At 35.5% G+C, this 27,553-nt stretch overlaps 1 protein-coding gene across 9 annotated transcripts in view; it reads left to right on the forward strand.

Annotated features, from left to right (window-relative positions):
- IMMP2L (inner mitochondrial membrane peptidase subunit 2) overlaps nucleotides 1-17,993 on the forward strand; it is a 465,930-nt gene extending 447,937 nt beyond the window's left edge. For all 9 annotated transcript variants that reach the window (XM_066991682.1, XM_066991687.1, XM_066991732.1 and 6 more), the window contains one exon: nucleotides 17,170-17,993. In XM_066991682.1, the coding sequence (XP_066847783.1) occupies nucleotides 17,170-17,289 (120 nt within the window). In that variant the 3' untranslated portion in view covers nucleotides 17,290-17,993. The remainder of the gene's footprint in view (nucleotides 1-17,169) is intronic.
- Nucleotides 17,994-27,553: the final 9,560 nt, after the last annotated feature.

The following is a 27,553-nucleotide window of genomic DNA, read 5'->3' on the forward strand; positions in this document are numbered from 1 at the left end:
TTTTTTTTTTGGTTTTTTTTTTTTTTGAAAACCTAGTATTCCACTTATTTTTTTTTTTCCTGTGACTCAGAGTATGTTTCTTTAGCACTTCAGTAAGGACCATAAAAAAAACAGTGTCTGTGTACTAGTGACATTAATAAATCTCATGCATTTGCTGCAAACTCTCATGTTTCCCAGATAAGTTATGACAAGCTGTGGTATTGTTACATGTTATGCCTATTAGAAATAATAGTCCTCATCAAAAGGAAAATGCAGCACAATACTAGACTGTCATCTACTTATGTCAGAGTAATAATACCGTTAAGCTTTGCTGTTTGCACTGTTCTATACATTAACAGTTGAAACCAGTAAGCTACGAGAGGTGAAGTTTAACAGATGCATATTTTACAGTCTTCCATAAAACTTTTTTTTTGGTTGTTTGTTTGTTTTTTGTTTGTTTTGTTTGTTTTAATCTTCCATTTTACAAAGAAAATGAAATAAATCTTAGGGTCAGATTCAGGTGTCCTTATAGATGAGGAACAGCACTGGCTTACAGGAACAGTCCTCTCAGATTTACTGCAACTAGCTTTCAAATAAGTTACTAATCAGGTTGAGGAAGAGTTCCAGACTCCAGCCAAAGTTCAAATAACATCTGAAACTAAGACATTAAGAAATTCACAGCTCAGGATGGCTTTTTATATACAACATGTATCATTATTTAGAAAGAACAGAACAATACATTATTGGTTCTGGATAGTTTTGTCTCCTCTAGGAAACACCAATGTCAGTAATTAGTCTCTTAAATACCCTTAAAAATTATAATCACAACCAAAAATTTATGAAAAAATAATATACAGGCTTTTATTTTTATTTTTATTTTATTTTATTTATTTTATTATATTTATTTTATTATTTATTTATTATTTTTATTTTATTTTATTTTTATTTTTCTATCACCGTCCTATCACTGGTGACAAAGGTACTCTGGCATTCATTTTGACATTCAATATCCATTTGTTTTATTGTCATCTAATTAACTTTCTGTAGATGAACAAATACGTATTATTAACAAAAATAATTCTGGTACTTTTGTTAGCGACTATAATTTTAAACACTCCTCAGCTCAAGTAGATTATTTATGAAAAATAAAGGGCACTTTTTATTTCTGAATATTTCTTTTATATGTTTTATACTTTTTTATTTTTTAATGCAGGTTTTATACTACACTTTGAAGGCTGAGGAGTTTTCAAAACCTTTACAGAAATCCTCACCATATGCTTAAAACAGCAAAGCAAAATAAAAACTTGCACCCAATGCTTTCCCTATGGGTGAGATGTCATGAGAAACTTGTTGACTCCTGACTGATAGAATTTGACACACTCCAAATCCAAAAAGGATGTAAAACAGAAATGCCATAACTCATCATGTTAGTGTCTCCTTCAAATTGAGAAAAATTAAGGCCTCATGAGCATCTTTGTTACCTTTTCTGTTCAATTTACGGCTCTCATATTGTAACAGTGGTGTTTGGTAATGGAGAAGCTGGGGAACACAAATTGAGTAATTCACGATTTTCTAGTTTCCAGTTGGATGATGTCAATGTGCCATGATCTAGGAGGGAAAGGGAAGGAAAAAGTATTTGCAAGGGCAGAAATTTAATTGTATTTTTTCAAGACAATAATAAAAATGTCACTATTTAGTGATCAACTGGACCCATGTGTCAAGCATGAAATTTTCTGACAGTCTGTCATATGAACACTATTTCTGACATGGCTTTAGGATGCAATCACAACTTATTTATAACCTATCATTTTAAATTACTTACAAATAGTTCTAATGAGCATGTTTCAAAATTTTGATATTTTAAACCCCTTTCAAAAAAACTCATTAAATAGAGATTAATTTTGGCATGGTTCTCAGTAATAAATCTCAAATGACAATCATCAAATAGGCTCAACCTTGTTAGTGTAGCAGAGAGAAATTTAGTAGAAGATGTGCTTTGACATAATAGAGTTTTTGATATCTTTTAGTAGCTTCACATCTATGACAGTCAACTAAAGGAATATTTTGTGTGTATTTTGTACCAAAGTTAATGAATATGTATATAATGTACTACAGGATGGTAAGTGGTAATTGAACTTTTTTTTGATTGTCACAGCTTTGAGAAAATGTTGACTTTTAAGAGAGAGTCTCAGTTTCTCTATACATATATTTCATATACCCTGTCTAGCATTTTTATCAGGTCAATGGTTTTGTTTAGTGTTTTCAGAAATGAATATTACTGACTAAGCAGTGTTCATAGTAATGCCATAATACAGGCTGTAGAATTATTATTATTATTAGTAGTAGTAGTACTTTTTTTTTTCAGTTGCATTTAAATAAATGCAAAGTCATAAGGGCTAGGCAAGGGTAAGTTTTACTTCACAACAAAAATTGATTGAATTGTAAACTCAGCAACTGAAACTAGAGAAGCATTAAAGCTTTTTTAAGCACTAAAGCTAATAACTGAGGCCAGTCAAAATATTACCTCCAAGAATAAATCACTTTTATTATTTTCTTATCTGGATAGTTGCTGTAGCATATACAATATATATTCTACTGATTTTATATTTGTTTCATCTCCTTTTTGAGGAGTTCTCCTTAGAAACCCATATTCTTTGTGATTCAAAAGATGACCATAACAATTTGCTTTCATTGCAATCAGACAGTTGAGATGGCTTTTTGTGAATCTAGATGAGGTTTAAAAAAGTGACAAGAGAGATAGGACATGCCCCATTAACCTCAATCAGGGTCTAATCTAGGGTGTTGTTTTGTGGCCAGAGAATTAAATATTTGTTCAGATGCCACAGAATTTAGCTTTTTTATTGCAGCATTCACTGTTTGGTTGAACTTGGATGTTGATCTGTATTGGAAATTATTTTTGTATCCCTTCTCATCCAGATTCTGCTTGCAATTAGGCCTAGCTCTCCACCCTTCCTCATAAAATAGCGTTAGTGGATTTATATTTGAACCCTTGTATAATGGAGCTATGTAGTGGAGAGTCTAGGAACCTGAGCTAGGTGCTGTTCTGCTTGGCAGCGGAGGAACACTGGTGGTATCTTCTGCCCGGGGAACGCTGCAGCCAGCAAATCAGAAGCCTCGAAAAGGAATAATTGAGGCCAGCTGGCCTTGCTTGACACACACATGGGAAAGGAACAGGACTGCCAGAATGGCATCAGAGAAGTCACTGCAGAGTTGTAGCTAGATTTAACACACAGGAAAGCATCAGGATCCTGTCCAGATATGATCAGTGCTTCCCTGCACAAACACGTACTAGAGAGTCATGCAATGGTTCTAAATTATTTTCTGCAGAGATCTGGAAGAGAGCATGAAGAAAGGTGATGTAAAAGTATTTTGAGATTGCAGAAAGAGCTGCTTTGCTGTAGAACATAGAAGATGCTGTGTGGGACTTCCATTGCAATGGAGGTTAAAGGTTATTCTTGCTCAGTTTGAAGCTCCCAACCTCTTACTTAATGCATTAGTACTAAATGGAAATGTTTTCCAGTCATAGGTAATGTTCATTGAGTTTGTGTTATTATTGAGGCCTGGAAAGGAAATCTAATTTGAGGGTGTGAGTTGTTCAAGCAACTCTTAACACCTATCCAAATTTGTTCTATCTACAACTTCCTTTTTATTTTATTTTATTTTTTTTTCCTGAAATTTCTTGAGATTCTGGCCCTGCATTTGCTTGCTTTTCATAAGAACTGCACTTTTCCCTATCATTAGATACTAACTTCCATCTTCTTACTTGCTGCGTTTAGAGTATCATGATTTTGACTCATGATATGTATTTGACTCATGGTTAAAATCCCATCCTCATGGCCAAAAACATACGGTGTGGCAGCTTCCAGTTTGAGATTGATTCACTCTTCAAATGGGTTAATGGTGCATACCACCAGATGGTGAGACTTCTGAGGACAAGGCAGCTTCAGATTCTCCTCTGTCTGTGTGTGACTCCAGACAGCATGAGGACTTGGATTACTGCAGGAAATTTACAATATAGCATGGAAGCATGTCACTGCAGGTTTTGGTGTGAGGTTTTTTGTTTTGTTTTCTGTTCAATTAAAATAAGCATTGGACTCATTGAACAAGGAAATGCACAAAATATCATTTGGGAAACAAGAACGCGTAGTCATCAAGTTCAGATTGGGTTGCTTAAGTTGTTCAGTAGTAAGGGAACAAAGATTCTTCAGACAGGTTGCCAGATCTCCCTTGCAAAGCAATGGCAACTGCCATCATTCCATAGCCTTTACCTGCAGCTGACAGTAATTCAGTACTCTAAAGCAAGCTAGAAGATGAACTATGCATAATGGCCTCAGAATCATATTTATTTTAAAATATGGATCACTTTTTTTTTTTTTTTAATTCACTTTGCATACTAAGATCCTGAAGCAGGAAAAAACAACTCAGTAAACATACAGACTATATTTTTCCAGAGTAGACTGATGAAAATGTGTCAGATTGTGCTGTCTGCACGTCATTACTGCTGTCTCCTCAGCTAATGTCAGAGACAGTATTTGGATCTCCAGGCATTACAGCAATGGTGATGGATATGCAGTCTGCTGCTGACCAAAAATGTGATTTCTGTCCCCTAAAACGTTGAGGTACAAAATAAATGTTGGATTTGCAGCATATCTTGAGTAAGATTGTGTAACAAAAGTGAGCACTCAAAAGGAATTTTAATTTGGTTGATTTTTATTCTGGAAGTGGAGAGCTCCATATAATGAATTATTTTTAATGGTGTTGAGTTTTAACATTTAGATCTTTCAGCTCCTAAACGTGCTAATCCTTTTCCTTTACTGATGACCTGGCAGTCCTGTATGGTTATATTTTGCTAAAGTAGCCTAATAGCTGCATATAGTCTGAAAAAATGAGTAATTTAAAGAGTTAATAAATCTGGATCATCAGCTCTCTGGAAATTATATTCATTTTATTTTATTTTACTTAATTTTAATAATGTGCTCGAGTGTTTTACTTGAATATTTAAAGTTCAGCACATGCTTTTCTGAACTATGGCTTGATTACGACTATGAGAGAATATTTTATTAAATATGCAGGAAACTGAATTCATTAGTCTTCCATTACTTTCTTGCTCGTGCTGTATAGCTTAAGAACAAGTCTTAATATCTTCTTGAGATAAATATAGCTCTTGATGGTGAAGTAGTGGATTAAATCTGGTTACCGTGTTTGGCTGAAGAGGAAGGTAACTTTTCATTTTGAATGAACGCAGTCTGTGCCTCAGTTATTTGGTTTATAGTATCCTGTCTTGTTACTTAATGGTGTGTTAAAGAAAACTAGAGAGCAAGGGGAAAATAGAAAGGGGAAAAAAAAAGCATATTCCAGGAAGAATACCAGATGTCTTGAAGAGAGCGACTGTGACTGTCCACAAAGTAGTTTTCCTATGTCCTAGTGAATATGAGACATTTATGTGCAGTAAGAAGTCGCGCAGGACTTGGAGGAATCCTGTACCTCCCTCAATGAGGAGACACAGTGGCCATTAGAAGTTTCCTGGGACATCTCAGATGGCAGAATGGACCTCGTTGTTTATGCCAATGAACTGGACCTCTAACGTAATGGTCAGGAAGCTCAAATGTGGTCTCCTCCTCTCCTTCCTTGTTCTTCTGACATCCGCATAATGATGGAGAGCTGCATCACCCTGACTGCTGGTCTCCTGCCTCTCCTCAGGATCAGTCACCTCTACCTGGGTGCCCTGGTACGTGGGCCAGGCCTGGTGATTTGATCCGATATAGTCACTTCTCTATAAAATTTCCTTCTCCATAACCACACATGAAACCTGTTTCCTCACTGAGGGAGTTTTCTGTGGAGAATTAAACAATCGTCTGACATGTGAAATCTAGCTTTGTAGACTCAAGCTTGCACAGAACTGCAACAGCTTCTGAATAAGGATATGAATGTTAATATACTTCTGATTACTTTTTTTGTGTGAAGCTTTTTCCCTCAGCAGAACCTGTTATGCCATTATCTTAAGCTGATCAGGAATGAACTAAAGAGAAAATGTGAATATGAAGAGGATTAGTTATGTAGGATGAGGAAATTATATTAATAATTAATAGTGTTGATTATTTAATCACGACTTCTGTTACAAAGTGAAAGGATAGATATATGATTTGAATTATACCAAGAATTTGACAAATGTCACAGTATCATAAAAACATGGAATTCTAAGTAATATTAAGATTGATTAAGGAAAAAATGAATGTTTTGGGAAGTTTTTTCCAAGTAAAGTAAAAGTTGGTTTTAGTACATTTAATCTCTTCTCTGTAGGTTCAACAAAAATACGGAATAAATCAGATAAAGACAAGAGAGGAAGTATTTAAACATTCTTAAATTCATAGCTATTATTATAGCTATAAGGGGGAGAAAAATCTTTGTGTATATATAAAGTATTTTTGTGTGTGTTTTTTTTTTTTTTTTTCCTGTAAATCAGACCAGGGAGATTACATATACACAATTATCTTGATGAAATTTACCATTTTAGATGAGCTCTAGCCATCCTCACACAAAGACCTCTATTAAAAAGTCTTTTATAATTTTAATAACGTATCATGAAGCTATTTAATGACATTTTGATATCCTAGCTGCTCATTGAATATTTACTCCCCATTGCTTTTCATAGCTTATATTGCCAACAGCATGTTTTCTGTAAGTCAAACTGCTTCTGTATGCCATTTTAGAAGAAAATATAAGCAAGCCTCACAGTAGGATCTTTCTTGAAATATTTAATTAAGTAAGTGAAATAGTCTATTGAACAGTGGTCTTTTAAGGTAAGAGAAAGACAAAATGATGTTATTAACAGTATTGCAACAACTTGATTTGTATCAGATTAAAATTGTGGAAATGTGTGATAAAAATGGAGAAGCTTTGAGTATGCTGGCAGATCTATTTGCTGAACATACAAGCTATTACTGAAAACTTCTGAACATTTCTCCAGTAACAGTTGTAATGTTGTAACATGCTGCACCATTATTTGTTTATGTTTTAATTCATAGGTATTTTCTCACCTACTTCCCTGAACTAGCTTTTCTTGCTACTGCCGACCTTCTTTACTTTGTCTTTTTTTTTCCTTACCTCAGCATTTGATAATTATAGTAGCATGATCTTCCCTGTCTGCCAGGTATCTGCCAAGTAAAATTTAAGGTAATGACCGTTCCCAGACGCCTGGGGTCTGGTGCTGCCAATGCCACCCTGTCTCGGTGCTCATTAACAGAGCCACCCAGGCTGGCACTACCCCTTACAGAGCTGGGGCAGCAGTGGGATGGGATGTTTTCCATAACATTCCTTGGTGTTGACACTTCTTTGGGTTTATAAATAGCCTTGATTTCTGACCGGTGAGACAGAGTGCTTTCCTGAGCTTCTGGGAAGAGTATGTAGAATACAAATCAGATGCAAGACCTAACTGATGTGCAGGATTTTTTTCTTCTGTTCACTTGTCTTGAAGAAGAATTTGAGTGCATCTAGAAACTGAAGCCTATTATCGTGTTCTGACAGAAAAAAAAAAAAAAAAAAGATTAATTTTGTGGGGGTGCAGCCACACTTCCAGAACTTCGGTGGAATTTGATCTTTCATCTTAGCTTGTTTGCTCAGCTTTGAAATGCTAGTCACTCATCACTAGGTCCTGCTTTCTAAGAGTCAGGTTTTGCTGGACACCTCCATGAGTGTGTACTGGATAGCAGAGCGTGAGTGTCCAATCTTGCAGCAGGATTTAAGAGCATCACAGTCAATGCTGTGGCCAGAGTGGTGCCATCGAGAACACACAACACCACAGACAAGGGAAGTGGAGATCATAATTTTACCTGCTCAAGCAGCATCCCATAGAGATGAATTGGGTCTGCAGCAAAGTGGCATAGTGAGATGGCAAATGCAATCTCTGGGTAGTTTGTGAGCTCTGGGAGCTGATCTGTGACACCTGCCATTGTAATCCCATACAGCTGTGTTTGCCAAAGATTTAGAATGAAACTCTGAATTAATGACACACAACAGAACAAAAATGGAAATCAACTTAATTTGTAATGTACAGCATTTCTGCATAGTGTCCTAAGTATTCAGTCAAGAAAGACAGTACACATAATCAATATCAGTGTAGTAAGCTGAAAAATGTCACTAAGCCTGATATTCTTCTGACTCTGCTGGCACTAACACAATGCCCTGCTGAATAGGAATTCACATTGAAGGCTTTTATATATTCCTGAATAATTAATACACACAGATTTGGGATATAGCTAATGCTTTCTATGTGAAGATAATAAATGTGTTGTGAAAATTGTTTCCTGCTACTTAATTTATCAATTCTTTAAAATATTGAATTGCAAATATATTACTGCTTTTTAATGTGGGGCTCTTTTATGAATGCTATTAGTACATGTTGTTCTTCTGTTGAGTTACATGACTTAGTGGCAATCCTATTTAGTCTCTGAATTTTGTGCTTCAACCAGTGAAATATTAAAAAGCTTTTAACTATTAAATTATATTTATGTATAAGCAGCATGCAAAGCTCATCATAATGTGCGCTAAGCAAATTCTTTCACCGTTTTTGTAACTAGAAATCTAAAATAAATAATAGATTGGTTTGTAAATCTTTTTGTAGACCTATTTAGCATAATGGTTCTGTTAATCATAAGCAAGAAAGAATAATTTCTAAGAATGCTATACTTACTGAAGATAAAAGACTAGTAGCACTCTGTTATATGTTAACCTCTTTTTAAAATACTTCTTTAGAAAACACTGAAGAAAAAACTAGGAAGGAACAAAGAAATTAATTAGCTCTGGTGCCATTTCAATAATATATCCTTGACTATTCCAAGATAATGCACTGAGACAGAACTTAGCTCACACAATATTTGTACCCAGCCCACTACTATATTTAATTTAGTAATATTAGGTATTGGCAGCTGATTTCTTCACAAATTGAATAAAAAATACACTACTTGATAATGAATTCCTTTAAATCTCCACTACTTTTATAAATGTTAATCCAAGTTCAAGGTAAACCAGTCTCTATGCATGGATAACTGTAGAAAGATCTAATATGTGAAAAATATTCTATTTTCAGTGATCATTTCCTTCTTTGACCTCTTCTGAAATGTTAGTCTTAAAGTAGATGTGCAGACATGATTGAACAAAAGAGAATATACCCAGTTATTTTGATATTTAGTAAATTACATTTTTTTTTCAATTCAATCGATAAGATGAGCTTTTATTACAATGCACTTACTTCTGATATGAAAGTTTAAACTGCAAAACCATGTTGGATCAGAGCAGTCACAATTGTTATACTAATTTCAGACAAATATTTTGTGCTAACAGGCAAATTTTAGTTCTGGGAATCATCCATTGCATTTGAAACATATTACTCGCTTTCATGTTTTATTTTGCAATTACGTCTGTGCATGCATGCACATGTAGTGCATGTGCATCACTTCCGAGTGGCACATTTGAGTGTGACTATTTTCACTGTTTAAAACTTTCTCAAAATGAAATTGTTGTCACAATGTGATTTATAAATTTTCACGTACTTTTATAGTATATTTGCTAGCTATATAAATACTTCTGAATTTGATAACTTTGATAAGGACCTTTACTGATTATACAGTAGCTCAGTGAAAGAAAATGCATATGGAATGTTTTATCTATAGCTGGAGCTGCTGCTTCAGCTATCAAACTAATGGAACTGTAATGGAACACTTACTAGCAAAATTAATGGGCTGCATTCTTTTCTTTGTCACTAGATCTGTATGGCTCCATTAGGTCTGATTTGTTCAGGGACAAGAGGAAAGAATGATGAAGATGCTAGTATTTTGCTGAAAGGAATCGATTACTGTATTTTTTAAAATATTCATGAGCTAGTTAGCATCTTGTTTTGCTAACCTTCAGCAAGCTGATGTAAATTAAAGAAAATCTGTTTTGGTATGGTTTTATTTACACATTAATTTATTGATTTTCACCTTTCTGTGATTCTTACATACATAAAAAGAAGGAGGTCAAGGATATTTGTTTCTTCTGCCATTGTTCATTATCCCAGGTACTTCTACTAGAGGAAGTGGTTTCTCTGGGATTTTACTGTAATCCGCAAGATTTTATTTTATTGAGCCTTTTTTTCCTGCTACTGCACTTGATAGTAGCTGTTTCAAAGTTCAGCCATGTACAGAAAATGAAATGTAATAGCAATCATGTTTACTTTCTATTAAAGTATGGATTTTCTGAAGAGACTAATTTACTGGGAGAATTCTCTGTGAGACCATTTTACACCTACAATCTAATATCAAAGCCCAGTGTAACAACCTTTCTTAAAGACAAGCAATCTAATTTGACACAGATACCTATCCCATACTATATATTTTTGTTAGTATTTTAGCTGAAACACTGCATAGTTGCCTAGATATTTCTATCCTGAGGTTTTCTTTGAGATTTTGGGGGCTGAAGTAGTCCAGAACTTTTTTTCTCTCCTTTCTCATTAACCTCATCCCTTTGGAGACAGTTTTCAATCTCCATAAAAATTTGGCATTTCCAGTTTTTCAGAATCCGTATATTTGCTGGTCATCTCTAAATCTCCCTGGCTATCTCCATATTAGGGGATTTTTCACCTACTGTGCATCGGCACCTTTCAGAACCTCTGTGGGGAGCAGCAAGTATCCAGTCAGCAAAATGCAGTCTGCATAGACCTTTACTGCTAGAGGATTTTCCCCAACCCCATCCCCAATGATGCTGTGTTATGAAACAGAAAATCTGAGGAAATTGTTTTAAGTATGGCTGATGTTCCATAGTGCTGAGCATGTGAAAGGCTGTATATAAAGATTCTTTGCTAATGTACATATGAAGAACAAACAAACAAAACAACAACAACAACAACAAATGGTGAGAATATAGTACTTCAGGGAATGGAAAGCATAATTTGAAACACTAATTGTGATCAGTATTGTTTTCTCTTTTGGGCTTGAGAGAACTTTAATTTTTGTGTTTGCATGGTTGTCATTGTCCTTGGATTTTGGAAGGCCTGTGCAATACTATACAGCATATGAGACTAAAGCAAATGCGACTCCTCAAAACCAAAGGCTAATAATGTATGCGTTAAAAATTGTGATTTTCCAGCAGTTGATGAAATTTCTTAAATAGACAGGTTATAATATGTGGCACTTTTAATTTAGTTCTGTTTCTTGTTAGGTAGCTATTATTGTTCTCTTCCAGTGAGATTTAAAGGATTTGCACAATTTAAACATTTATTAATGGGACCAGGAGACAAAACACAAATTAATAATGATTTTTTTTCTAGGTTTAAACATCATAAAACAAGATCGTTTTAAGATAGTATTTTTAAGTAGTATTTCTTTCATCAGAGGAAGTATATTCGTAATTAAGTACTTATTCAAGTGCACCTTAAGAAAAGATTGTTGTGTTGATCCAATATTAAGGATTGCTACTGTGCTTTTTTATTATCTTCCCATTCTCTTTGCTTATCTTCCTGTGTCACATCTAGATACTCCAAGATTTCTTATGTTATTTTATACTTTTTAGAGCGCTTGTCCTCCTCAAAAAGAGGGGAAAAGCTGTTTTAGCAAGTTGTGTGGGCATCCTGAATTCTTCACCAGGACTGTGAGGTTGGTGGTTGCTTCTTCCTCACTTTCTTGGTGCTAATTTAATACATTTGCTGACATGTATTTTGCCTTGTTTCTTCACTTCTTGGCAAATCATTTTTATCTGTATTTATTATACATTGTATGTTTATTACACTCCTTGTTCTTCTGAACTCTTTGATAGTCTTAAAACCTTTTTATCCACCACCCCAGTCAGGTGCGTTTCAAGTGATCATTGCTGAGTTGTATTTAAGCTTGCAGTCTTCAGTGTCATCCTGTGCCCATTTCTTATTATCTTATGCCTACAGTCATGTAATCCACATTATTGCATGAAGGTAATAACTATTTCTTTCTACACAGAAATACATTTCTTTCTACTTTTTGCTATATACAAACAAATAAGCAAAAAACTATTATACTGAAAGATCATGCAAATATAAGGAAATACAAACAAATATAAGCAATATAAGCAAAACTATAACAAAATATAACAGCAGATCATTGGAAAAAATGTTGCAGCTAAGCAAACTAAATAAAACTCTAAGCAGGCAAGGACAGTTCTAGCAAAGCCTGAGCAAGAAGTTCATGCAGAGCTGGTACAAGATCTGCAGCTTGTTACTGGCAATGCCGATACTGGCTTACAGGGTTACAATAACAGCAGAACAAAATGTTCTTGTACTGCTTTTTGTCTTTTTGTCTTATTATTACTTCTAATTAGCAAATTGAGTACTTAGGAGTCTAGATTTAGAAGAGGTTGTAGATACCTATTCTTTTGGTTCTGTATTGCTTTATCAGGTTATATTCAGTGCTACTGTACTTTCCTGGTTTAGTGTTGTTAATTTTAAAATTCTGGCTGTTTAATCTAGATCCAAGTCACCAAAGGTTCAAGGGGAAAAGAAGCAAACAGATATCTGTGGGGAATGCTCCTAACCTAAAGTGATTATCACAACCTGAGTAGATTTTACATATCCTGAGAAAGCAGAGAATACCATTGTTAAGGTCACATTCTTATCCAGACTCGTCCTTTTCTTGAAATCTGGACTGAGGACCTGGATTTCCTAGAAGATTTGGTGAGAACCACTGCATGCTACTTCACAGGATTCTTAGCCTCAGTGCTGCTTGTCCCATTGTGATTGGAGATTAGAAAAGGCATCATGCTAAGGGACAGTAGAGATTTCAAATAGCAAACAGAGGAGAAAAGGTGGAGAGTACAGTCTGTAAATCATTGAGAATTTTAAAATGATGTATTTTGGAATCAAGGCAAGTAATACATACTTGCCTGTATACCAACTACATACTTTATACCAACAGAGGTGCACTTATCCTAACCTGTTATGACAGAATGAGAAAGAAAGATGTAAATATCACTGCTGATAGCACCACCAAGCTTAGGCTTATCTTCTCTAATACAGTGCCAAAACTAATCAGTCTCCATGCAACTAACATAGTAACAACAAGCAGGCTTTGAGGAAATATGCTTTTATCACAGTAACAGTGTCAAAACAGTATTATTCATTCAAAACTTGTTTTGTGATAAAATTTCTATCTCAAACAAACAAAAAAAAAAGACTTCTCAGTTGGCCAATTACATATTCAAATATTAAAAAAAAATAAATTAATGCCTAAACAGGTCAGGTTGGGGAGAATAATATGGATTCAGTTCAAAATAACATCTGTTGTTGCTACAGCAAGAATAATTAATAGCTCATAACGTAGAAATAAGAATCAACTACTTAGATTGAAGAATGTATTTCATTTACAAACATGACCCAGAGATATTAGCAAAGAGTTTTCATGTGGAAAGGGGGTAAACTTATTTTCTTAAGTAAAAAGAATAAGTAATGTCTGTAAGGGAACTGATCAATCTTTATTTTAATAGATTATTTCAGTATTTCACTGTTGCAACAGAAAGTGTGTCCTCTCTGTTCACCCTCAATCCACATCTAACCTTGATGAGGGTAAACCCATTAACAAGGACAGGTTATTCACTGCGAACAATTCTGTTCTTCCTCTGTGAAATTCATGGCTACTGTGGTTACTACAGAATAATAATAGGCAATGGACAAAAGTTATTAAGGTTCTTTGCAGAAGTCAGACAGCAAGGTGCTTTTAAAGTGAGCCTTTAAGTTATTATAAAATAAGCCCTATAGCATCAGTGTCATTTGTTATTTAGTAAAGACTTCCATAACCCTACAATACCCATTTTTTACTTTTTAACACTTGTCATGTTGTCCTGTAAATCAGGTTTATGAGAAGGATATTTCTTTATTAGTTTCAAGTCAGATGATAGTCAGTAGAAGTAATCCTCTGGGCAAAATTATTTCCAGTCTGAGCTTCAAACAAGTTTTGATTCATTTATTATATTCTCAGTCTGTGTACAGACCTCCTACTGATATCAGTAACAAGCAATGCTCTGAGAAAAACACAGAGCTTTGAAAATGAGATGGTATTTGTGTTTGAGAAGAGTATTTTAATATTTTTCTCTGTACAAATGCTGTCATATTTTATATGCAGTAGTGAGGTTTGCAGTAGTTTTTTATTTTGACAACAACCTGTCATGTATGCCATCATGCTGTATACTCAGAGAATGTATACACTTGGTGATGTTACATTTGCAGAACACTTTATGGAATAATTAAGATAACGGATGTTGTGAATTCTATAAATATCAAAAAAATACACAGAACTATGTCAAGACTTAAAAAAAAAAATGTAGCTAAATCTTATCAAAAAGGAGTTGTCACTTTGCAGTCTGGATATATATTGTCCTTTGCTTAAGTGTAGGATAAAGAAGCAATGGATCAGGGAAATAAGTGATCCTTGCAAGAGATCAAGCAAGTGAAATACGATGCTGGACTGTGATTTCAGTGATTCTTCAGATTCTTTTAGATATTGTGGGTTATTAAGTAACCAAATTATATTCAAGTAATTCAGCACCTGCTTCATCAAGCTACAGAATACGGAATTAGATATAGACCACTTCAGCTTCACTGATTTGATTATGTAGTAGAGAGAGACCAGTGAATATACATTAATCCTATGAAATTAAATCAAGAAAATTGGTCGAAGATATTCCTAGGGGCCTATTTGGTGTCCATTTGCATAAAATGCTGAATTACCTGCTTACTGAAATCTTTTTTTTATTTTTTTTTTTTGGTATGATGAGAAATGGAATGGAATTGAAGAACTGAGTTTACATAAAAATTTAAGCAAGAATGTACAGGTTCAAACCAGAAGTACTTTTAACTTCTTCTCCTATAACAGCCAATATCAGATCATTAGTATATAAGGACAAAGGAAGTACATATTTTTTTCTCTCAGTGTTTCCTAATCTGGATCATAGAGACCACACTGTTCAGTTATCTGTGATGGAATCTGCTTCTACTATTATTTTCTGAACCAGTTTGTTATTTTGGTATGTTCTCTTCAGTATCCTGTATAATGTAGTAAAGCATGATATAATTGTGCACACTGAAGAAGCATTTCCTTTTTACAGGAATACAATCTGTAAAACAAAATACAACCATCAATCAGAAAAAGGAGGGGTGACAAAAGAAAATAATTAGGCTGTAGCTTAAATTTGTTCAAGAAACTGTTATCTGATGTTTCCTTATTCTTATGAGATATGATAACATAACAGGCAAATAAGGCCTATACGTTCTTTCCAGATGCCACTTATAAAATTATTGATGTCTATATAGGAGTCTAAATTATTTAATCTTTTCACATGAAGGGACTTTGCAATATTTCTAACCATGTTTTTTTTTCTATTCTGTAACTTTTCTGTTAGCATTGGCTACTTTATGGTGGGAAGCTTATTACTCACTGTGGTTTTCAGAAGGAGTCTAAAGTTTAAGATGCTGAAATCTGTCATAGAATCATAGAATATCCCGAGTTGGAAGGGACCCATAAGGATCATCAAGTCCAACTCCTGGTACCGCACAGGTCTACCCAAAAGTTCAGACCATGTGACTAAGTGCACAGCCCAATCTCTTCTTAAATTCAGACAGGCTTGGTGCAGTGACCACTTCACTGGGGAGCCTGTTCCAGTGTGCAACCACCCTCTCGGTGAAGAACCTCTACCTGATGTCCAGCCTAAACTTCCCCTGCCTCAGCTTAACACCGTTCCCGTGGGTCCTGTCACTGGTGATAACGGAGAATAGGTCACCTGCCTCTCCACTCCCCCTCGCGAGGAAGTTGTAGACTTCCCCCCTCAGGTCCCGACCCCCCCCTGAGGTCCCCCCTCAGCCTCCTCTTCTCCAGGCTGAACAGGCCCAGTGACCTCAGCTGCTCCTCATATGTCTTCCCTTCTAGGCCCTTCACCATCTTCGTCGCACTCCTCTGGACACTCTCCAATGGTTTAATGTCCTTTGTGTACTGTGGTACACAGAACTGGACACAGTACTCGAGGTGAGGCCGCACCAGCGCAGAGTAGAGCACCAGTGCAGAGTAGAGTTCTTTAGGCATTTCAAATTGAGTGAGATTAACTCCATACCAGTATGGACCAGCAAAGCCTGTAAAATCCCAATCTGAAAATGTGATGGTTCTATTCTCAAAAAATCTTTAAAAGTTCTCAAAATTTCTTAATCTAAGCATTTATTCAAAAATCTTCAAAATGTTCTAGTCTAAGCATTTCGTACTGTAATTGAAAAGAGCTGTGTTTATAATTTTCTTAAGGTCTTCTAAGCCATTCAGTTTTCTAAACCATGTCACTTATAAGGGATTCATTTGTAAGCAACTCCAATATTGACTTTTATTTCAGTTTATTGAATTAAAACATCAGTAAAGCAAAATTATTGAATTAACACATTAATAAATAATATGATGTAAAACATTTACAAAATCTATGAATAAAGTGTAAGTAGTCCTAGAACTTCAAAACTCTTTGATTTATAAACATATTTCAAATAATTCTGCCAGAAATACATTTTCATCCTATAGAAATATTTACAGTTCACAGTAATTTCTATTTTTGGTTGGAGACAAAACTGAATTTTGAAAGACAGACGGAGATGTGGAAAGTACAGCATGTTTGAGAAAAGCTAACATCCTGGTATGGTTAGTGTATGTAGCTCAAAGCTGGAACACAGGTTTTGTTGAACTTATCCAGAATTGATAGTTGAACCTTTATCTGCCATACTCAAAATAATTAATCAGCACAAGCTTTTGGTGGATTATGAAATACCTCACCTGTTTTGACTGGCTGCTGCTTCTTGAACCTGAAAAAACATTCCTAGTTCATGCTTGTTGTAAACAATGCATTTCAACAAGTTGTATTGGTTCCACAAACTGTTTCATCAACAAAAAAAAAGAATTGTCACTGAAGCAGTTTTTCTTTTTCTCTCCTTACATGCATGGGACATTCTTTATGCGTACAAACATTCTTTACGCATACAAAGAACGCATGCATACAAAGAATGCATTCTTTATGCATACAACATTCTTTATGCATACAAAGTTCTCTGCTTTTTATTCTCTCATTGCTCTAACAAATCATCATGTATCTCCCAGATTTCATTTAACTTGCCGTATTTAATATTCTCTCTGGTTTATATTTTGGGTACAGGTTTCTCTTGGACTTCTACATGCCCGTGCTACTCATATTCTCTGGCCTCCAAAGCGCTGGCAGAAGCTACAGCCAATACTACCTCCAGAGCGCAAACCACTCCAGAGGGAGCAGGAGTGATCTAAATGTTCAGATGGAAGAACACTGAAGTGAAGTTTAGCCAGCAAGAATTGCAGTCGTTATACCATCACTTGTAAAAGCTTAGCCAAGGGTGCTTTAACATCAGGTACCATATCAGCAAATACATGCAATATCTTCATGTTAAAATGTCATCTTAAGAGTAAATTGTTTGTAAATTGGTTGTTTGTTATAATCTCAAACAGTAGCGCATTGTGCATTATTTAGTTTGGAAATAATTACACATTGGTTGTAGGTTTGAATGTTCAATTTTTCTGGGAGCAGTAAAATGACTGAGTTGTTATGTCTCTACCTGTGCTTCTCTGGATAAGAAATTGTTAAAAACTTCAATAAAATATTTTAATCTTTTACATTCAGCTTGTTTCTTCAGTAACGAAACAGATCCTTCCTTATTATTGTTGATTATATATGAAAAAAAACCACATTTACACATAATATTTTGTATTGTCTTATTATTTTTAATACTGAAGAATCAGTACTTCTGTAGCTGAAAAGTTAATCATATATGATAGATTTTTTTTTTCAAATAGCTAATGAGGTTTTTTTTGTTCTTTTAATGTGCTCGTGTTTATTATTAAACTGAGTACATTTTACTTATTTTTAATATATCTTCTGGGACTGCTATGTAAACATTCCTTGTATATCTTGCTGAAGTAAATATTCAGTCAAAATGTGTACCAATTACATTACAGTATCTGAATGTAATGCTTCACTCATTTCTTTAGTAAAACATTACTACTGATTGCCATATTTATTTGAAAATATGTAATTAATATATAAATACTATACAATTAATACTATAAATACATAGTGTAAGTATACTCTGAATGTGTAGTAAAGCTTCTACATGTTAGAAATAAGGAGAACTAGAAAAATGACACCTTTTCAGCTGCAGATTAATGAGCCAGCTTATTTTCATATTTATTGAATTTTACTTCAGATAGGATAGTACTTAAAAAAATTTAACAGATCACACAAAAGGTCTTTAAACATTTCAGCTACAATGATGCAATTATCAGAACTTCAGACAAGATGAAAATAATCTATAGCTCTTTGAAGACACATCTGTGTATCAGTGAGATGATAGGTTCAATGACAGTGAAAATTCTCTATTCTCTAGACAGTAGTCTAACCTTCTTAAATGCTCCAGCCCTGTAGATTCTCTGAACTCTTCACTGTCTGTGTCCTGTCATCTTTGTTTCATAAAGCTGTTTCATTGGTCTTTGAACCCATCTTAGTTAAAACTAGTGCAGTTTGTTTGGACCTTAATTGCAGTAAATTATTTTGATTAGCTTTTTTTTTTTTTTCCAAACTAATTAAGAAAACTGAAAAAAGTACAAGAAATTTCCAAGAAATAATTGTCTTAATTAATTTTGGTGACAAAGATACTAACACATATCTATAAAAGGGGAAAGATAGAGGCAAACATAAAAAGAAGCAGAAGAAGAGCAGATTAGATGAGCTTTATTTCTCTCAGTTGTTAGGGTTTATTTCCTTCCTTTCCATTAGTTCAGTCCCTCCATCCTCCTCTTCTTGATCTGGGATGATGTTCTTGCATATATTGACTGGAAAAATATAAGCTGGAAAATTCTGCTCACTCTTCTTATTTACTGGTATGTATTCTGCAAAACCAATGTCAAAGAGCTGTTAATAATAACAAGGGCTTTTGTTCCTCAGGTTTTTCTTAATTTTCTTTTTCTGTTCATGTTGTGTAAAGAAACAGCCAAATCTGTCTACATCTGCTACATTTACAAACAAATGCCGTGAAGTTCTTTAGGTTTGTAGGCATATTCCTACACTCATGAGGCAACTGGGGAGAGTGGGGATCCAGGCTCAGCTGCTGGATGGATGGGGTGTCTGAGCCTAGTTATTGAAGGGATCCATGACTGGAGGATGGGGGTGTCTGTATCAGCAATTGATATGGACTGCAGCCTTGGGGGGCTTATATGTCCAGGTGCCGCCAAAGCCATCTGTCGTCTCACACATTACCTTATACAAGCTATGAAATTTTAAATGTCACAAGAATTCAACTGTGATATGCCTCAAGGCATATTTGTTAATTTATATTTGCATGTATATATCTATAAATATGTATGAATTTTTATGTATATATATATATAAATATAGGATTTATGTATATAGGATATACATATATATACACATATATGTAAATGGTGGACTAAAAACTATGTCAAGTTTGAAGATGTTACAATGGTAGAAATATCTGCAATCATTTTGGAGAATGATATTATACCACAGTAATCTGAATTCAGTAATGATGAGCAGAGAGTCTGATTGAATAATTACCAATGCACATGCTGGATTAAGTTTAAACAAAATTTGGAGATTACAGTGAATTGTAGTTGAGCATGAATCAACAATATGCTGCTATGAGTAAGGAAAATACACACTTCGTAAACAACTGTATAGTCCATAAATGCAGAAATCAGTATTTTGGCTTCATTCATCTGCAGTCTGCTTTTAGGCACCAGATTCAGGAAAAATGAGGGACAACAGGAGTCTTTAGAGGGAAGCAGCAAAAAAGAAATCAGAAAAATATGACCTATAAGAAATGTTTGAAGGACTCGTGTTTATCTAGTCTGGACAGCCCGGGGCAGAAAGTCTTCAAAATCATAAAAGGTTGCTGTCAAATGGAAGAGAATTATTGATTTTCTAATTCCATCATGTACAGGAGGGAAAGCATTGGACTTAAAATGCAACAATATGACTTTCGGGCTAGACATGGGGAAGGAAACATATGAATTTTAATAAAAATAAAACATTGGATTATCTTATTTTTCATTGCAAGGTTTTAAAAATTTCTTAGACAAATATTTGTCTGGACTGTCTGTAATTTGAGACAAGAGAACAAGCTAAACTAGACCTTGAGATCCATGTCAATTATTTTGTACATTCTGTGATTCTGAAGGTATTTTATTTACAAAGATTAGTAAACTTAGTGTTGTCTTTAATGATGGGCAGGAAGGCAGCTGCATTAGTATCTACTTCCTTTGTATTTATAAGATTCAGTATATGCAATCCTAACTATTACAGTAGCCTCATATACCACTTGTAATAAGTATCTCAGAAGATACCTGATTCCTGTAAAAGAAACCATTTTGCTGCACATTGATATCAAATTACCGTGCATGACATTTTACATCATCTCATAACTAGCTGAATGGAAATAGTTCAGTGAAATCATAAGCTGAACATGCTACTGATTTGAGTAAGATATGTAACAGATCATTCATTATCCAGAGCATGAAGAACAGACCATATTGCTAAAAGCAGAAGGGACCTAGCAGCAGCAATAACACACAGTCACATCTTAAAAGGTATTACTGATATATGATTTTTAACTTCCAGATGTGAAACACATGCTTGTTCTGGCAATAATTAAATCTGTGGCAAAAGTCTCATGGACTTAAGCTATGAAGGATGCTTCTAAGTCACCATCCTTCCTCTTCAACCCCAGCTTTCTGGCATTTTGTTGCTGGCTCATATCTGCAACACAATAGGGAACTGGCTTCATAGGAGGTATATAAGAATGAGCACAAGGGAAATGTAGGACATTAAAAAGTGATAAGTTGATTTGACATTTTAAATCCTTTTTTTTTCTTTTTTTCTTTTCCTCCCTCTATGAGATGCCACATAAATGCCCCCTTTATGAATGAATACATGGAATTGCATCTGCCTTCTAAATTCCAGACTGCACTTGTAGAGCAAGCTGATGAGACATCATTACTCTTAGCAGACACAAGCAACTGCATCTGAGGGAGTAACAGGGAAAAACTATACACGTCAGCAATGTGTAAGCATCAAAGCCTCATGAAGAAAGCCAACGAACAAACAAACAGAAAACTATAAAACAATTGAGAAAGTGGAAAGCTGGTGCAATGAATGAATAATTAACCTAATGTACATTGGGATTCGTAAGTATGAATACAGAACTCCCTGTGACAAAGAAACAGTCACCAAAGCAGAACATGGGGTGATTTCCCTGTCTTCCACCCATTCTTTTAATATGACTTACCTAGATGATGCACCATGAAGACTAGCAACCTGTCATGGTTTGCACAATGAAGCCTTCACAAAATTGAAAGTTTAGTGCAGAACTATCCAAGGAAAAAGAAAAGGCAAAGCCAAGACACCAGATAGTGCTTTAGTATACAAGCAGTTTACTGTAACATCAGGCCGTGCAGGGAATTAGCTAGTGAGTTCCCCTGGGAAACTGATTTTAGAGGTTTTCAGGTCCATCAGTGCTAGTCACTTTTTAACTACCACCTCTTGGGAGTACAGCAACACGCAATTCCAAAATGTTGGAAGTCAAGCAGGTGGAGCAGAAGACCAGGTTGGCTGAGCAGGGATCCTCCTCTAGAGACGAAGCAGAAAAAGAAAGTGTATGGACACTGGAAGCAAGATTGGATGACACGGGAGGATTACAGAGATGCTCTTTGCCATTGTAGGGAGAAAATTTGTGTGGACCAAGCTCAGTTAGAGTTGACACAGGCCAGTACTGTGGGAGACATTAAAAATGCCTTTTTTTTTTTTTTTTTTTTTTTTTTTTTTTATGTGGGTTAAGAGCAAAAGGAGGACCAGAGAGAATATTGTGCCATTACTTGATGAGAATGGTCACCTCACAAATAGGGACATAGACAAAGCACAGAAATTTAATGCCGATGATGGGCTCTGAGATCCCTGGAGCCCCGTGTTGGAGGACCATGACTGCAGGAATGATAAATTCCCAGCCAACCCCAAAGTTGTGCGGGATTTGCTGCTCCAGATGGATGCATATGTCTATGAGGCCCAATGGAATTCATCCCAGGATACTCGGAGAGCTGGCTGATGTCATCATGAGATCTCTCTCAATTATTTTTCAATGGTCTTGGGAATCTGAAGGGGTCCCAGTTGACTGGAAGCTCAGCTGGAACATTGTTCCAATTTTCAAGAAGGGCAAGAAAGAAGGCCCTGGTAATTAAAGGCCCATCAGTCTCACTACAGTGCCTGGTAAAATTATGAAGATTATTTTGGGAGTTATTGAAAAACACCTGAAAGACAATGCAGTCATTGGTCACCGACAACATGGGTTCACAAAGGTCTTGTTTAATGAATTTAGTTGCCTTGTATGACAATGTTACCCACCTCCTTGACCAAGGGAAGCCAGTTCATGTAATATTTTTGGATTTCAGCAAAGCTTTCACTTCTGTTTCTCACAGTATCCTGCTGGACAAAATGTCCATCATACAGCTAGATAAATACATAGTACGATGGGTGAACAATTGGCTGCTCAGTTGGGCTCAAAGGGCTATAGTAAATGGGGTTATATCAGGCTGGCAGCCACTCACTAGCTTTGTTCCGTAGGGCTCCGTTATAGGGCCAGTTCTCTTTAATGTTTTCATAACCGACTTGGATGCAGGACTCGAAGGTAAACAAATTAAGTTTGTCAGTGACACTAAATTGGTAGGAGCTGTTGACTCTGTCGATGGTAGAGAGGCCTTGCAGAGAGATCTTGACAAATTAGAAGGCACGGCAATCACCAACAATATGAAGTTTAACAAGAGAAGTGCCAGATTAATTACTTGGGATTTTTCACACAGAAAGGGATCTGGGAGTTTTGGTCAATGGCAAGTTCAATCTGAGTCAGCAATGTGCCCTGGAAGCCAAAAGGTCCAACTGTATCTTGGGATGCACCAAGCATAGCATTGCTAGCTTGCTGAGGGAAGCGATTATCTGGCTGTGCTCTGAACTCACCTCTGCCTTACCTTGAGTACTGTTGCAGTTTTGGGCAACACAATATAAGAAGGACATAAAATATAGAGAGCATCCACAGGAGGACTGCTAAGATGGTGAATGGTCTAGAGGGGAAGACGTATGAGGAGTGGCTGACGTCACTTGGTTTGTTCAGTGAAGAGGAGACGGAGAGAAGACCGCATCAAGAAACAGCTTCTTCATGAGCGGAGAGGCTGGCACTGATCTCTTCTCTGGTCACCAGACCACCGGTAGGACCTGAGGGAATGGCATGCAGATGCATCAGTGGAGTTTCAGATTGCATATTTAGAGAAGGTTCTTCACTGAAAGGATGGTTGAGCACTCGAACAAGCTCCCCAGAGAAGTGGTCATGGCAGCAAGCCTTTTGGAGTTCGAGAAGTTTTTGGACAACACTCTCAGACAAGTAATGTCGTGAAGTCAAGTGATGACAGACATCAGCTGCTCCTAAGCAGAATTTTGGTTTTCACAAATCTTTTCATTCATTTAGATTTGTTTTCCACACTATAATCAGAGTTCTGAACACTTTCTCTTTCAGCATATTACAAGTAAAATAGATGTCAGAGTCATAATTTTGTAGGCATCCTGCTCAGGATTCTAAAAGCTGATGAACCTGCATGCTCTTGTGAGACTTTGGTGATCCTTTGGTTTTGTGCTATACAATGGAATAATCTTCTCTCTTCAGAATGTTTTACTATCATTAATATTATGATCAAGGAAATTACTATTCTATTCCTCCCCATACCGATATGTCTTATCATGGTCTATTAAGCATCTTGTCCAAGGTTATGTAAGATAATCACAACCAATTTGGAAAAGAACCAGGATTTCTTGGACCACAATCTGCCTTCCTAATGGCAAGATTGTCCGTCATTCACAGCATTCAATGTCTTGCACAATTAATGTACAAATGCGCCATTTGTGATATAGAATACAAATCTAAATGAAAGAAAGAAAAAAGAAAAAAGAAAAAAGAAAAAAGGAAAAACAAAACAAAACAAAACAAAATTCCAGGTAGACAGCTTAACCCTCCATCATAGTGTGGTGAGAGCTGTGCTGTTGTGCCGAAATTAATCACAGCTTTTGAAGAAAAGTGGAGGACAAAGGCTGCAAAGAAACCACATGGCTGTGGTTTAGGGGATAGACCAGGAACCCCCAAGATAGCAGGACCCACGTCCTCATCCCTACATCTGTACTCCTCTTCAGTAATTCTTTTGTGTGAAGTCCATATGAAGATTATTAAATCTAGTGCCACAACTTCAAACTTAATATCATCTAGTGTTTTCAAATTAAAAAAAAAAAAAAAAGTGTGTGCCCTGTGGTGGATGTTCTAGCGTTATCTGTCATGCCACTGAATGCTGTGGGTTTATTTGTTGTTGTTTGTTTGTTTGTTTGTTTCAATTTGTGAAATAAAAGATAAGCCAGAAGCTGGTTTATGTATCCACACCTCAAGAGACTTTTAATAAGAATGTTACATAGAAAATATTGGCAATACTCAAACTATGTCACCATCTGAATATCTTCTTGACTGGAATTTATTAAAAATGTTATTGGATGAGAGGCTCATCTTTGATCTAATTAGTAAATAAAAAGCTAAAGGTATTGAATATTTTTAAATGCGGCAGCTGTATCTGAATATCAGGTTGTACTCATCATACAGTGACAGAAACTTTAAAAAAAAAAGTTTAATTTTTGATAACTTGTTTGAACTATATTAACCCACCACATCATGTACTATTTTCCTCATCACACTCAGAATTTTTATTTAACTCACATTCACTCAGCATTTTATTTAACATCTAACCTTTTCTCGTATCCCTCTGTTTAATGTCAAAATTTAATTTTATATTCTTTAGGGACTAAAACATACCACCCTCAGTTTTTTGTTTTGTTTCTTAAACACTTTTCAATTAATAAATGAAGTAATTGAGAGATTTTTTTAGCAATCTCTATCGTTTTATATATTTGATCACAATGATTAATCGCACAAAGAGTCCTGAGTTTTCTGTAGAATTGTGATGTCTCAGGATCTAAGATCAGGCTATACTACTTACCTTCTTAACCTTCTTTAGATGAGCCTGTAATTAAAGAAATGTATTTCTTTTTTTTTCTCCTGCATTCTTCCATGATTGTGAATGGATGGTTTCTGAAGCTGTTGTGAAGTATCCTAAGGGTTCAGATGGGTGGTCTATTTGTCCAGTAACCCCTTCCTGACAGGGGTCAGTAAGTTATATTTCCTATAATTGAGAGTTTGAAATAACCTGCCATAAGGAAAATTAGTTGCCAACCCCAGGCAGTTAATGTTAGTGCTGTACCCTGAGACATGAAAGTTTAAATTCCTTACTTATCTTACACTCTTTCTAATGTAACTGAATGTTCTCATTATCTATATAAATGCTTAATGCTTGCTTCAACAGCAACTTCTGAAAAGTCTCAGTTCCTAAATAGCTTTCAAAGAGTGAACAGTGGAGTAAAGACTGAAATGTTTGGCTTTAACTTCTATTTACCTGTGCTGCTCCCTATGTAAAGTTGGGAGCAATTCTTTCTTTCTTGGCTGCTTCTGCCTGTGGGATGTTTGGCCCTCAGTATCTGGCTCAAAAATCTGGTAAATGGAAATGTTTTTCTTTTAGTTGCCTTCCTCTATGGAGGAAAAACATTACCTCCATAAAGCATTTTGAAAAATACCTATTAAGACTGATGTCAGTGTTAATGATTATTTTCATGACATCTTACACTTTTAGAGTTTCACCATTAAAGATTACAAAGATTCAGAAGGCATATTTCTATATGTGTGCCAAGTAAGTGACTATAGTCAACATAAATTAGGCCCTAGTGTTTAAGAGGGTTGGTCCATAAAATAGACTCTGGCATCTATGCTAACCAGAAAGGTGTATGGGAAGACACAGGGCAGGCTGAGAAGGGCAGTATTTAATTATCGTATTTAAGGTGATGGAGGCAAGATTAAAAACAGACTTGCAACCTTCTGTGGGGCTAGAATGGCTCCATGGGGGAATCTATCATCTGGGACCATACCCTCGAGATTTTATTTTAGTACATATCTTGACAGAAAGGTGCTTAAAATGACTATTTTCTACATGATAGCTAAATGGCTAGCATATTCACCTACAAAATAGCAAGGTTCAGGTTCAAGGTTTTCCTCAGCCTGAAGAGCTTGCATCAAACAGATTAGCTGCTACATTGAAACGAGGGGCCTCGCAGATATTGCACATAGAAATAAAGTGGATATTGTACAGAGAAATAATATTCAGGGGAATATATAAAACAAGGTGAGGTACAAAGTGCTAGAGGAAAGCTGAAATACCTTTTGCCACAGAGCTCTCAACAACAGAATGTTTTAACTTGTGATGTGATAAGATATATACCTTTTTTAAAAACATCCACAACCGGAAACAAATTTTACGTAAATGCCTGACAGAATCTATAATAGCACTACCTAACACCTAGTAGCGAGGTCAGCTGATTTTTAAGGTTTTATTTTCAGTGAAAAGAAGGCTGTTAAGTCTCCAAAGGGAAAGAACAATTATGTCTAAAAATCAAAAGAAGGTGCAAGCTTGAAATAGAGAGGCTCACAAACACCACCAAAAATTATGACTAAGATGGAAATGTCCACTTTTAGGCTTTATACAAAATGCGTTGGACTTTTTTTCAGCAATTATTAAGATTATTTTCTTTTCTTCCTGCCAGCCCTCTAGAGTGATGCAGGGTAAATGCAAAAGCCATGCCACAATCTTTCAAATAGTTCTACATGAAAACACTATGTGCTAAGGGAATTATTTTCTGACACCTCTACAATTTAAAAATAAAAATGAGAGAGAGAAATTTTCTGTGCCTGCATTTTGGAGAACAGTTGGGATAAAATTCATTTTTCATATCTTAATGTGATTAATGTGTTAAATGATGTAGCACTATGAGCAAACATCAGACTAACATTTTTGACTGTAGAATTTTTTTTATTTTTTTATTTTTTTTCTGAAAGATATTAATTGTCCCTAGGAGATGCTGCCCTACAAACAGAGAATACCTCAGAAGTCACAGTAGGATCCAGAATCTAAATGGATTTTCAGGGCTATTTGTGAACAAGGGATAATAGATTCTCTACAGAACTTCCAAGCCAAGATTCATTTACCAAACTTCAGGCATTTGACTGTGGCTGTATATATAGTCAAGGCCCTGCTTAATTGATTTTTGTACACAGACTCCTTCAGAGCATCTACAGGACTTATGTGTGTTGAGCTGCCCTCTGAAGTTCCAGTTTCTCTTCAGTGAGTTGAAAAGAGACTTTGTTGGTCTCAGTTAAGTTCCATGGAACTGAGCCTTAATTTGTATATGATTTAGTACTTTGCACAGCAGATTACCATCAGAAAACTTAAACAAATCAAAATCAAGACCGTATTGTCTCCTAATTCTGCTTGAATTTTATTGCACAAATTAATCTTGACCTTCCCTTGGATCACAC

This window comes from Anser cygnoides, chromosome 1, assembly GCF_040182565.1.
Source record: "Anser cygnoides isolate HZ-2024a breed goose chromosome 1, Taihu_goose_T2T_genome, whole genome shotgun sequence".
NCBI lineage: Eukaryota > Metazoa > Chordata > Aves > Anseriformes > Anatidae > Anser > Anser cygnoides.